This window comes from Mauremys mutica, chromosome 5 (assembly GCF_020497125.1).
Source record: "Mauremys mutica isolate MM-2020 ecotype Southern chromosome 5, ASM2049712v1, whole genome shotgun sequence".
Lineage (NCBI taxonomy): Eukaryota > Metazoa > Chordata > Testudines > Geoemydidae > Mauremys > Mauremys mutica.
Genome location: NC_059076.1, coordinates 62,453,871 through 62,466,499, shown reverse-complemented (window position 1 = coordinate 62,466,499; position 12,629 = coordinate 62,453,871). Strand labels below are relative to the sequence as shown.

Below are 12,629 nucleotides of genomic sequence, written 5' to 3'. Positions count from 1 at the left end.
ACTGTCAATCTGACCTGGGGGAAATTCTTTCCTGATCCCGCTTATGCAATGGCAATCAGTTAGAAAAAAAAAACCTTCCCAGAATGCATTGGTGGGGGGAGGGAAATCCCTTCCTGACCCTGCCAGTGGCTGGCTGAAACCCTGAAGCATAAGCTTTAGGAACATAAGACATAAACTGGAAGTAAGCCTGCTGAGCCCTGCCCCTCACCGTCACAACCAATCCTATCATACAACAGAACTCATAAATTTGTTCAGCTCTCTCTTAAAATTAATTAATATCCTTCTCATCTCACTACCTCACTTTTTAATTATTTTTATATAAAAACCAGAACTATGGAACCAAAAGAATAGAACATGCTATCTTTGCTAAATAATTTACCCTCCACAGTTTTTTGAGCTTTTTGCAGTCACAACTTCCTTGCATTCTATTTTGAGGTTTGGCAAGATGAGAGGCATAAGGGTGCAAAATACTAGCTGGTGTCTATGTGCACTACTGTCCTCTACTGGATGAAATCAGACCTGCTCAAATGTTTGTGACTGATTCTCTTTTCCTAGCAGTTGGCCTACAAAAAATGATATAAACAACAGCTAATGACTATTCCCATTTAAGCTCCACAGGCCTGTGATCTAGAACAGAGTTGTTAATTCTATTCTCCATGCCCTGTAGCTGTATAACTAGCAACTGTGATGTTTGCATAAGTATGTGACAATGGATGATTTTTGTTATTATTTATTTGTATTACAGTAGCGCTCAAGGCCCTACCCTGATCATGGCCCTATTGTGCTAGCTTACATGTAGTAAAACAATCCGTCCCAAAGAGTTTATAATCTAAACAAACAAGATGGACACAGGTTGGGAGGGGCAGAGAGAAATGACATGACTTCCCCCAAAGACTGGCAATGTAAGGCCCATGCACAAGTTAGTCTATCTTTGCCTGTGTGGAGCCAGGGGTTAGCCACAGAGCAGCTTGAATTATCAGTGTTTAAGTGATTTAAATTAAGTACATAACTATAAATAAAATCAAGGTATTGGGATTGCCTTCTGTTTTAGGATCTCCAGGATTGCTGTTATTTTACATAGGATAAGCCTGCATACTGCAAGCACTGTAAAATCAAGTATCAAGGCTTGTGAAACCTCTTAATGTTACAGCAAGATGTTTTGATGCAATGCACTAATGTCTTTTGGCACTGTGTGAAACTGTCCTTTGAGAGGGGTTAACTGGCAATCTTATGGGCCAGGAGGCCTTTGATTATAAAACACAGTTTCATTAGACTGGCCCTTGCCCAGAGATGATAACAATCCAGAGCAGCTGAGTGTGGGCTCAGAGTAGGAGGATGCCGATTTGCAGTTGATCAGTGACAGAAGGCCAGAGGGAGAGCGAGATGATGAGAATTTATGATGCACAATCTTTTCAAAGTGAAGTCCCCGTATTTGCAAACGTTTAACGGGAGATGGGCCAGGTATCTGGATGTGAACTTTGCGAGCAGCTGGAGCCCGACTGGCCCCATAGCTGTACGGGTAAGTTCCAAATTCTTGGCGCCTGAGCTTTGGGGCTCTGGATCCAAATCTCAGTTCGGGTAACGGGGCGGCGGCTGCTTATGCATCAGGTGAGGTGCCTCCTCCAGCAGAGACACAGCCCTGGGTCGCCAGCCATGGGAACAACCAACACCCTTCATCCTCCCCGCGGGACTCCAGAGCAGAGGAGTAGGGCAGGAACAGGAGCAGTTGGCTTCGTCTGGTCTGGCCTGGCCTGGCGGGAGTTGTAGTTTTCCCTGCCCCTCTCCGCCCCGCAATTTCTCCCCGGAGAGACTACATTTCCCAGGAGGCGCCGCAGCCGTGGCTGGGTCAGTTGATCCATCACGTGCCCAGAGCAAGATGGCGGCCTCCATACTGCGGCGCTCCCTTCTAGCTCCGCGCTGCAGAGCCGGGGATGTCGCCGCCCTGCACAGTGGACCGAGCCGGAGAAGGGCGCAGGCCCCAGGGCCCATCGCTTCTGGCCGGAAAACGGTGAAAAGTCCTGCGGGAGAGCGCGGGTAAGGCGCAGGTTACTGGGGGTAGCGATAGCCTAGCGCGGAGTGCGTGGCTACAAGGCTGATAGGTTTCGGTCCCGCCCATGCGCACCCCGATCGCTCCGCCTGCGGGATATTGCTGTCCTGTTTTCAGAGCCCGTGTTCCCTGTACACACACTGTGCCCAATATCCTAACTCGTCACTGTACCCATCTCACCACCCTGGAACTTCTGCCCCAGTTTCCCCGCCCCCTGCTATACTCCCCAATATCATGCCCTTATTTGGATTCCCCCACGGTTTCACATCCCCATTAATATTCCTCAGCTACTCCCAATATCAGCTCTCAAGTTATGTACCCCTCCAGTTTCATAACTTCACCACCCAAGTTTTCCCCTCCCTTTCCCCAATTTCCCACCAGTTCCAGTAGATCAGACACTAGAACATCTTATTCCTGTTGCCAGAATAAATGGTTTTTAAGAACTTTAAGAATCAAAGGAGATTTTGGAAGCTCACTACCTGCCAGGATTTGAATTTGGGATTGTGCTTTTCCTGCACCAGTTGATAATTTAAACATTATTTAACACAGGGATCACTTGCATGTTACAGTGATTGGCTTCTTAGATAAACCTAATATAGATAAAGCACTGTACAGAATTGTGGGTTCTTCCTGTTCAGGGAAGTTGCAGCTCTGATACAATCTGATGTTCATGTAGAGACCTTTGCACCTGAGTGGAAACCCAGGCTCTGACTATGTGCATCTGAATGCAGGGTAAGGACCTTAATGCAGAAAGCTTCTGGGGAAAAAAACCCCTTATGTTAGAAGGGAGATTTTTGGGGGATATTTTCAGGTCAAATTATGCCCAAAATTTAGGTAAAAATAAGCTTTTTCCAAACTTGAGTCATGGAAATATTTCCATTAAATACTTGAAGATCCTAGTGAAAATCATTTTAAGCAATCATTCTTCTGCAGTGTTTGCAAACCAAACATTGCAGTATAGTATGTGAAATTGATTAGAAACAGGCTATAAATGCAAATTAAACAGATCAGTTGTTTTTCAGAGTCTGAACTGAGATCAGAGGTCAAAATGAGAGATGGTAAGTGAGGTAGTCTAAATTTCCACCTATTCACAACACAGAAATGAGATGCCACTCTCAGTAGATTGTGCAGGTACTTGTAATTTCATAACACCTCTACTTTTGTGTGTACTTTGATCAGCAATGAAGTAGTTTAATGTTGATATTAAAATTGACATAATTGATTCAAAATTAAGATTCTGTTCACATGAGTGCAAGCTGTCCACATTCATCAGAGCTATTGTTTCAGTTCTTCTGCAGATACAGGCAAATATCATTGGTTTCAAACATAATAGCTAGATACAGTACTTAATTGTTTGTTTTTTTTTAATGAAACCTGAGCTTCTGGAGCATAACAGTGCAGCCACCATAAACAAGTAACTGCCTGCCAAGCTACCACAAGCCAGTTCAATATGATTGCTTGTTGAGATAAATGCAGAAAGAAAACAGCATAAATAATGAAAGCAAAGTTAGGTGCCCTAATCATGCAAACTCTTACTCATGTGCTTAACTTTACTATCATGAGTTGTCTTGTTAATTTCGTTCCCACTGGTATCAATGGGATTTCTCAAAGTAGTAAAGTTAAGCACCTGTAAGAGTTTTTTGGATTTAGGGCCTTAGATATTCTACCTGATGTCTGAAACATAGCTAATGAACCTTGCTTTTACAAATATGATTTTGTAATCTCAGTCAACACATGGAGAAAAACTATTTGTTGTAAAATACTTTATTTAAATTCCTGAAAATAATCCTAAGTGACAGTATTTCCATGCCATTACTCAGTTTTTGGTAGTGATGTAGTCAGTGGTTGAAGGAGAGAGACAGAACCCTGAACTCAAGTCTTGACAGATCAAGTTTATTGTGTTCACTTTTGAAAGAAATGCTGCATTTGATGTATTTGTTCAATGTTTTTCCCACTTATCGACTATATCTAGGTACTTAATATTGCTTTAGTATCTTGTTATACAAACCTGACTTCACCAGTGAAATACTATATTTCTGTCATTTCATTTGTACAAGGCCAGATAATTACTTACAGAAACAGTCAAGCAATTCACACTGTGAAAGTGACCCCCATCTCTTGCCTATATAAGGGTTATGGATGTGAGAATTGCAATTACTTTTCAGATGATATGTAGAAGCTCATTCTTGTGGAGTATGTTCAGAGAGCAGTTGCTCTCCAATGGAAATTATGATTTCTTTATTATCAGACTACTAATGTTTATGCTAATGTAGTACAACCTTTTCCAACTTGCAAGTGATTAGCTGACAATGTATACATAATTGATATGCCACCTGTTTGTTGGAGACTTATCAAAGTACATGAAATATAATTCATATTTATAATTTCTGTTGGGTATAAAATTGGAGGTTGATCAGGCAAGCTGTTACTCATGTGGGTTTGCCTCATTGATGCTACTCATATGAGTAAGATTTCATGGATTTAGACCTTTATTTTTTTCCTTCTTATATAATTGTTCCTACTTACCATCCTCTACCTGTATATAATGAAAAAGTTTGCCTCATATTTCCCTTCAATATTTATTATGGATCAGCAGCGCAGTGCTACCACATGGTATTGCAAGGGTTTTCTGGTCTTGTGTTTAGAAGTTTATGGAGGTTTAATAGAGTATATGTTAATCATATTTACTTTCCCCTTCTCTTTCAGTGTTGCTCCATGGGTAGCAGTGGTGGGTCTGGAAATTCATGCGCAGATCAGTTCCAACTCAAAGCTTTTCTCTGGCTCCCAAGTCCAATTTGCAGCACCACCTAATTCTTTGGTATCTTTCTTTGATGCTTCTCTACCAGGGACCTTACCAGTAAGTTACATTTCATTTTAATTTGTCTCATAAGAGAATCTTAACATTTTTTGTTGAGCAGATACTTTGAAGCACAATTCTTATCTTTTGTTCTTCTTAACAGTCTTTGTCTCTAGCACTGTTCTTTGTTTTCTAAAACTTTGTTTCACTATTTTCTTTCTGTGTACTTACTCAGATATCCATGGTGATCAAGTTACAACTCCTGCTGAGGAATTAACTCAGGGAATACCTCTTGCAGAGATTGCATTAATGGCAACTTCTTTTTGCTGTCAAAGTCGGTGTATTTGAATGGCAATGTTACTTTAGTTAATTTTACTATATATTTCGTTAGTATGAAGCACTGGAAGCTCATTAAATGTGAGAAGACATATAAAATCCTACGAGTAAGGTTAAGATTTTGTCAGTTATTTTTAGTAAAAGTCACCGGTCATGGGTAATAAAAGTTCACAGAAGCTAAAATGCTTTTAAAATACTTTAAGAAATAAAATTACTAAGACTAATTGGGTGGGGCCTGACCGGGGGATAACTGAAGCCTGAGCCCCATGGTGGGGGATGAGAGACGAGACCTGCTGCCGGGAGCAGGGGAATCCAGCACCCACCACTCCTGGCAGCTCAGGGCTCCTGGGCCCCCTGTCAGTCTCAATAGCACAGGGCTAAAGCGGAAAATATCACGAGTCTCTGAAAGTCCTGGAATCTGTGACTTCCGGGACCTTCGTGACAAAATCTTATCCTTACCTATGAGTGATGAGCATCTTGGTTTTCTAGTTGGCCATTTGACATTTTGCCATATGTGTGCTCAAGTAGGTGCCGTTTCCTATTTGGAATGTCTCCAGTATAGAGTTATTTGGTCTTCTAAGCAAAACCGATCTGGTATGGGAAAGTGTGAACCATACTTACTGACTGTTTGTTTTATTTGTAATACACTAAAGATAAGCATGAGATAGGTGACCTGCTGAGCAGTTTTTGGTTAAAGTCTGCAGTTTTGGGGGCATGGACCAGACCTGGGTCTGTGTGTTGCAGCAGGCTAGCATGTCTGGCTCAACAAGGCAGGGTTCTGGAGTCCCAAGATAGCAGGGAAAACGGGCTCAGAGGCAAATTCAGCGCATCAGGTGACAGTCCCAAGGGGGTCTCTGTGACCGAACCTGTCACACTGGTAACATAGGGCTCTTCATTGGTCAGCAGCCCCTTCAGAATGCTGATGTTCAGGTTAAACAGCTTTCTTTCCACTTCAGTTATTCTGCTGCCGTCTCCCCCCAATCATTTTTAGTTTATCCTCTAAAGTCATATTTTTACTCCTTTAATGTAGTTGTCTATTGGGGTGGGCATGACGGTGCTACAAATATTTGTTCACTGTAAAGCTCCCTGGGCTCCTTTCTGGTGCCAAGTACTATATAAATGTAAAATATTATTTACTATATATACAAACTTGGTGTGAAGAGAAAGTAACCACTGAACAAGGTTATTGTTGTATCATATAACAAGTATACTTTTTATAATGCAATGAGTGGTGTCAAAGTATTTAAAGTAAAAGTGCCTCCCCAAATGTATTTATTGGAAGTAAACCCTGAATTCCTTTTGCAGACTTCTGTTTTTTTACTGTGCTATTTGAAGATTTTATTTCCTTCACTAAAAAATAGCTTTAGGTAGGATTCTGAAATTGAGAATAAACCTAGAGAAATATGTTTAGGATCTGGAGGGAATCCAAGCAGTTTGGAGAGACTTGTGGAGCTTGGGAAGAGAAATGCATGGTGACAAGTCACAGTTTGTGAAAGTATTAGATGGCTGAAGAAGCGGTGTTTGGAAGATCCTGGTAGGGTTTAGACTAGGTTCCGAGGTCAGTGCCAAATCAGGGCTAAGTTTCAGATCTGATGATACAGAAATCTTGAGCTGTTCTAGATTGGTGCTATCTTGAGAGGACATTGTATGAGAGTGGCTTTTCTGAGGAGATTTTCGCTGCACATGAATTGCAAAATAAGTCCCTTCCCGTTTTGGATCCAGCCTATAACCAAAACCAGAATGTCAGATTCACATCTGAACACCTCCCAACGCACTGAAACTTGAAATGCTGTTCGAGTTCATGATGTTTGTTTTGGCCCATCTAGTTAACATTTTGTTAACGATGTGAGGAAATCGTACTTAAATCATATCTTTAATCAAATTGGAAGTTTGCCCAGGAAAGAGTAAAAATTTTAGCAGGGTAAACATGAAAGCTGGTAGATTGTTTTTCCCTTTTTATATATTTCTTTACTTTCTCTTGTTTTTTAATTGATTTCTGTGCTTTATAGGGTGTGTGGCTGTTTCCTTCATGATTGTACCCGGTGGAAAATCACATGCTCCAGGACATGCAGGCTTCTGCAGAGAAGATAACTGCACCTGATTAGTAGGCAGCCTGATAGGTTAATTAAAAATTAGTGATCCTGCACTTGTTCACCTGCACCAACTGCTTTTATCTGTACAAGAAAAAAAAATCTTATTCCCAATATTGGAGAGAGCAGAGTTGAAAGTGAATATTAAAAAGTTCTTGTATTCGTATGTAAGAATGTGATATGGAATCCTTTCTTTAGTATCAGCTTTGTTTTTCTGTAGCACTTGCTGTATTAGCCAGGGCTGATATTTGCTTTGTCGGTATAAATGTAGACTTACTTATTTAAGCAGGGTATTTTAGAATATGCATTGGTAATATGTGGAGACCTATAAGAGAGATTATTTTTGGAAATGTTTTAAATATAATTTTTCCTCCAATTTTTTAGACCAAAATATTTTGCCTGTGTTAAAGTTGTTGCATTTTGATGGTATAAGACTCTTTAGAATCTAAATGTGTAGTAGTTCCTTTGAACTCTTCCTGTTTTTCAAAGAAACTAACAAAGAAAAGCAATGTTATAGTAGAACTGAGAAAACAGAATATTTGTGCTATGTCTGCAATAGAGGATAACTACAGTAATAGATGTTCTAAGAACTGTAGTCACAGTTAGAGCCCCGCACGGATACAAAAATGTATATCTGCATCCGATCCACAAATATTGTCCGCAGATGCAGATATCTGCAGCTGTCCACAGATTTGCATGGCTCTACTTACCCTGTCCGGGCTGCAGCTCTGAGGCAGCCCACACTGGAGCACGGTCAGGGTGAACAGCTGTGGGGAGCCCGCACAGAGTCATGGACGGGCGGGGAGCCTGGGAGGCAGGGACATGGCTGGGGGCTGTTCTTAGCCCCCGCCCCGCACACTGCGGGCAGGTGTGGGGTCTACTGTGGTTCCCTGGCTGGGCTCCACACTGGCCTGGCTGGGGGGTAAGGGGGGTGATCTGTGGAGCTGCACAGGGGCTGCTTGGGTCCCCCACCCAGTGCAGGTGGAGGGTCCACCACGGCTCCCCACAGCTGCCTGCCTGGCTCTTACTGTGGCAAGGCTGGAGTCGGGTTGGGGAGAGCTGTGCTGGCAGCTGTGGGGAACCTGGATCTCTCCACCTGCCCTGGGTGGAGGACCTAGGGGGCAGGGACATGGGCTGGAGCTGCTCAGGCCCCCCACCCAGGGCAGGTGGAGGGAACCAGGCTCCCCACAGCTATCAGCATGGCGCTGCAGCGGGGAGAGGGGGTGGCTCAGATCCAGAGCCCAGCCACGGTGAGAGCCAGGCGGGCAGCTGTGGGGAGTCTGGGTCCCTCCACCTGTCCCAGGCGGGGAGCCCACCCAGTTTCCCCACCCCTCAGGCTCTCCCACCCAGGGCAGGTGGAGGGACCCAGACTCTCCACTGCTGCCAGCGTGGCTCTCCCTGACCCGGCTCGGGTGGGGGCAGCTCGGAGCCGCAGCCTGGCCATGGTAAGAGCCAGCTGGGCAGCTTTGGGGAGCCGTTGCGGATCCTCCACCTGCCCTGAGTGAGAGGCCTGAACAGCCCCCAGCCCATGTCCCGGTCCCCCGCCCAGCGCAGGTGGAGGGTCTGCACCGCAGTTTCTCACAGTGGCCACATGGCTCTTAGTGACAGAGCTCTGCGCGGATACAAAATTTGTATCCGCATCCACGATGCTATCCGCAAAAATGGTCCATGGATATAAAGCGGATACCTGCAGATTTGCAGGGCTCTAGTCACAGTTATCAGTGTCAGAGGAATTTAAATGTACTATGAGATTGAGAGAGAATTGCAGCAAGGATCATGTCTGTATTACTGCTCAGCTCTCCCATAATGCTTCCCTCTTGGCCCTAGAAGAAGCAGCTCTAAACATAACTGACATGATAGTCCTACATTCCTGGATTACTGGTGGAATACAGATGTGATCTGCCACTGCTGAGTATGTTATGTAGGAGGAGGGGGAGAAGTCTGTATCTTCTTTCCTGTCCTAAGTATCTCTTGCCCCTATACTATAGCTACAGGAGAATGCAATTGATTCTCCTGCCTCTAGTACTCTGCAAGTGGTTCGCCAGAAACAATAAGATTGAGGGTCATGTCTATTTCACTGTGCTGCTGCTGGTGGTGATGCCTCTGAGAAATAGCTATGGGCACGAACAGCAGCTCAGGTGTAGTCAAGGTTGGAAATGGATAGGTTTTTAAGGGGAGGTTGGATAAAAAGCAGATAATCTCTCCCTCCTACTCCCTTATTTTGTTTTTGTTTAGCAGCTTGTTTCACTCTTCTTCCCCTTATTCTTCCCAAAGAGCTGTTCCTGTAGCAGTGGTGGATCCATCTGTACTGTTTCTACACATACCTTGTCTCCATGCTACTATACACATTTGTTCCACTTACCCTAGAACTATTAGCGGTAATGGAGCCCCTCATCAGTGAAGAACATATACCATTCTCCACAGTTGCATCAAAATCCTTTTAGGGTTGTGCTTTCTCGTGGAATTACATAGGGACATACAAAGCTTTATAATGCACAAAAGCATAACTTTTTTTCACCATTTTTATGTCCCGTTAAAAGTGCAGCAAATTCAGGAGCATCTGCCTTAAAGCTGCATGATTTTGTTTTCTTTGGATGAAATAAACTCTACCCTAGGCATTGTCTTAGTGTTAGTGACCTTCCCCCACCTCCCCCCCCAAAAAAAGTTCCTACAGCTGCCAGGTATGGGGTCTCAGGTTTGTAGATTCTATGGCCGGAAGGGACCATTATGATCATCTTGTCTGACCCCCTGTGCAACAGACCTTAGAACTTCCCCCAGATAATTCCTAGAGCATATCTTTTAGAAAAACATCCGATCTTGATTTAAAAATGATCAATGATAAGGAATCCACCATGACCCTTGTTAAATTTTTCCAATGATTAATTACTCTCACTGTTAAAAATTTACACCTTATTTCTGGTCTGAATATGTCTAGCTTCATTTTAAGATGGATCAGATAGCAAGTTTTTAATGTATTTAATGTGTGCCATGTTAATTTTGTATCATTCTAGTTTTGTGATCAAAATGTTGTGTGATGTCAAGTCAAACACCTTAGAAGTCTGTCTATTACATCAACTTTATTACCTATGTCAACTTATAATCTCATCAAAAAAAGATATCAAGTTAGTTTGACATAAACCCATGTTGATTTGCATTAATTACATTACCCTCCTTTAGTTCTTTATTAATCAACTCCTGTATCAGCCACTCCATTATCTTGTTTGGATTTGATGTTGGGATGAGAGGCCTATAATTACCCGGGTCATCCCATTTACCAATTTTTTAAAATGGCACATTAGCTTCTTTTCAGTTTTCTGGAATTTTCCCAGTGCTCCAAGACTTATTGAAAATCAAAGTTGATGGTACAGCAATTTCCTCAGCCAGCTCTTTTAAAACTCTTGAATGCAAGTTATCTGGACCTTCTGATTTAAAACTGTCTGACCATAGTAGCTTCTGCTCAACATCCTTCAAAGATACTAGTAGAATGGAAAGAGTGTTATCACCATCTGATGAGACTATATTACCTGTTTTTCACCCAAATACAGTACAGAAATATTTATTGAACACCTCTACCTTTTCTTTAGTACTGATAGTTCCACCATTTCCATTTAGTATGGGCCAATACAACTGTCAAGATTCTTTTGGTTCCTAATGTATTATTAAACTCCTTATTGTCTTTAACTCTTGTGGGTATAGATTTTTCCTTGTCTCTTTTGGCTTCCATTATCAATTTCCTACAATTCTTAACTTCTGATTTGTAGTCATTAGTATCAACTCCCCCTTTCTTCCACTTATATACAAATTTTTGTTTACAGCTGCTTTCACTTACCCTCTAAACCAGGTGGGGATAATTGTTTTTAACCAGCACAGTTTTCTTCCTAGATTGTGGCTTTTTGGACATCTAGTAGATGTTCTTAAATTATTCCAAAATATCATTCACATTTTTCTGATTAAATTCTTCCTCCCAGCTGATTTGGCTCATAATTGTTTTCAGCTTTATGAAATTGGCCCTATTAAAGCACCAGATGAATTGTGTCCTGTTGTCTTTAGAGTACCGAGTACAAAGAGGGAGTTGGGAGCATAAACAGCAGCCACTATAGACCCTGCCATAGAAAAGCCAGGTGGCACAAGACACGTCACATATACCATAGCTTTTTTTAAAGCTGTTTATGAGCTATGAAGGTGACCTAATTTAAGGCCTGATTGATCTACCATTGAGGTTGGAAGTCTTTTTTTTATGGGAGCTGAAATCAAGTCTATAGAAAGGGAATGAAAACTCATCTCAGGATTACTTGAGAGGTGCCTGAATAAATGATAGCTTTAGTCTTAGAAATAAAATGGAATGTCTGATGTTTAAAAGCTATAGCCAATTTCCCCACAATGGCTGAGGTTTCCAGACAACAATTTCCAACTACAAGCAACTTTGCATTTTTCCATTACAGGTGCTTATAAACGTTTAAAATGCCTGCATTTACCCAATTTTTGTTGTTAATCATAGGAGGTTGCTGTATCCTTTCTCTTAGTCTCATCAGTTTCTCTGCACAGTGAAGTCATTTGGCCTTAACAGACAGAAACACTGAGACAGAATTCAGGATTTAAATAGTCATAGAAAAGAACACAAACTGAACATGATCTTTAACCATAGCTATGTGTTTCTAGACTGTCAGCCATTTTAAAATAACTAAAAGCTCCTAATGTATTTTCAATGTATCTACAATATGAACTGTATTTTTGTACTATTTATATGGTTTTTAAAATTATAAAGATTTCAGATATTTATGAAGAGAGGATTTTCAAAAGCACTCAGTGATGGCTTACCTCTGCTCCCATTGAAGTCAACATAAATTTCTGTTTTCAGTGGGAACAGAGTTACATCACTGCTGAGCACTTCTGAAAATCTCACCTTGGATGTCTCAAATTTATCTGAATCTGCATCCTTCCCATGCCTTCGGATGTCACTTTGGACATGAACATGGCTCTGCCATCCCTGTTTATCCTGTGCTACTCTTTGCACGTTCTCAGTGTTGTTAGATGGTATATGTTTTCCTTCTGTAAGTACTGTTCAATGGAGGGATTTTTTGGTCAGCCTCTTTTACATGTTTCTCCAGCTTCCAAAAGGCATGTTTGTTATGGCAGAGGCTCTGGCTTCATCCATATTACATGTCCCAGATATTTCCATCTCTTTTTTTTCTGGATAGCTTCAGAGGTAAAGAAGTTGTTCGACTCTGATAAATCTCAGGCACTTGTTTTAATTTTTTTCCATTTTATACCTAGTATTTTCCTGAGGCATTTGCATTCGCATGCATTTAGACATCTGCCTATACTTTTTGTGGATTTTCCAGCTTTCACATCCATATTT

The 12,629-nt window shown here is 41.9% G+C and overlaps 1 protein-coding gene across 1 annotated transcript in view; it reads left to right on the top strand.

The window, feature by feature from the left end:
• Positions 1–1,771: 1,771 nt before the first annotated feature.
• Positions 1,772–12,629, top strand: part of GATB (glutamyl-tRNA amidotransferase subunit B) — a 61,391-nt gene continuing 50,533 nt past the window's right edge. The window contains exons 1-2 of the mRNA XM_045017895.1: positions 1,772–2,034; positions 4,754–4,904. Coding sequence (XP_044873830.1) covers positions 1,877–2,034; positions 4,754–4,904 — 309 coding nt within the window. The 5' untranslated portion in view covers positions 1,772–1,876. The remainder of the gene's footprint in view (positions 2,035–4,753; positions 4,905–12,629) is intronic.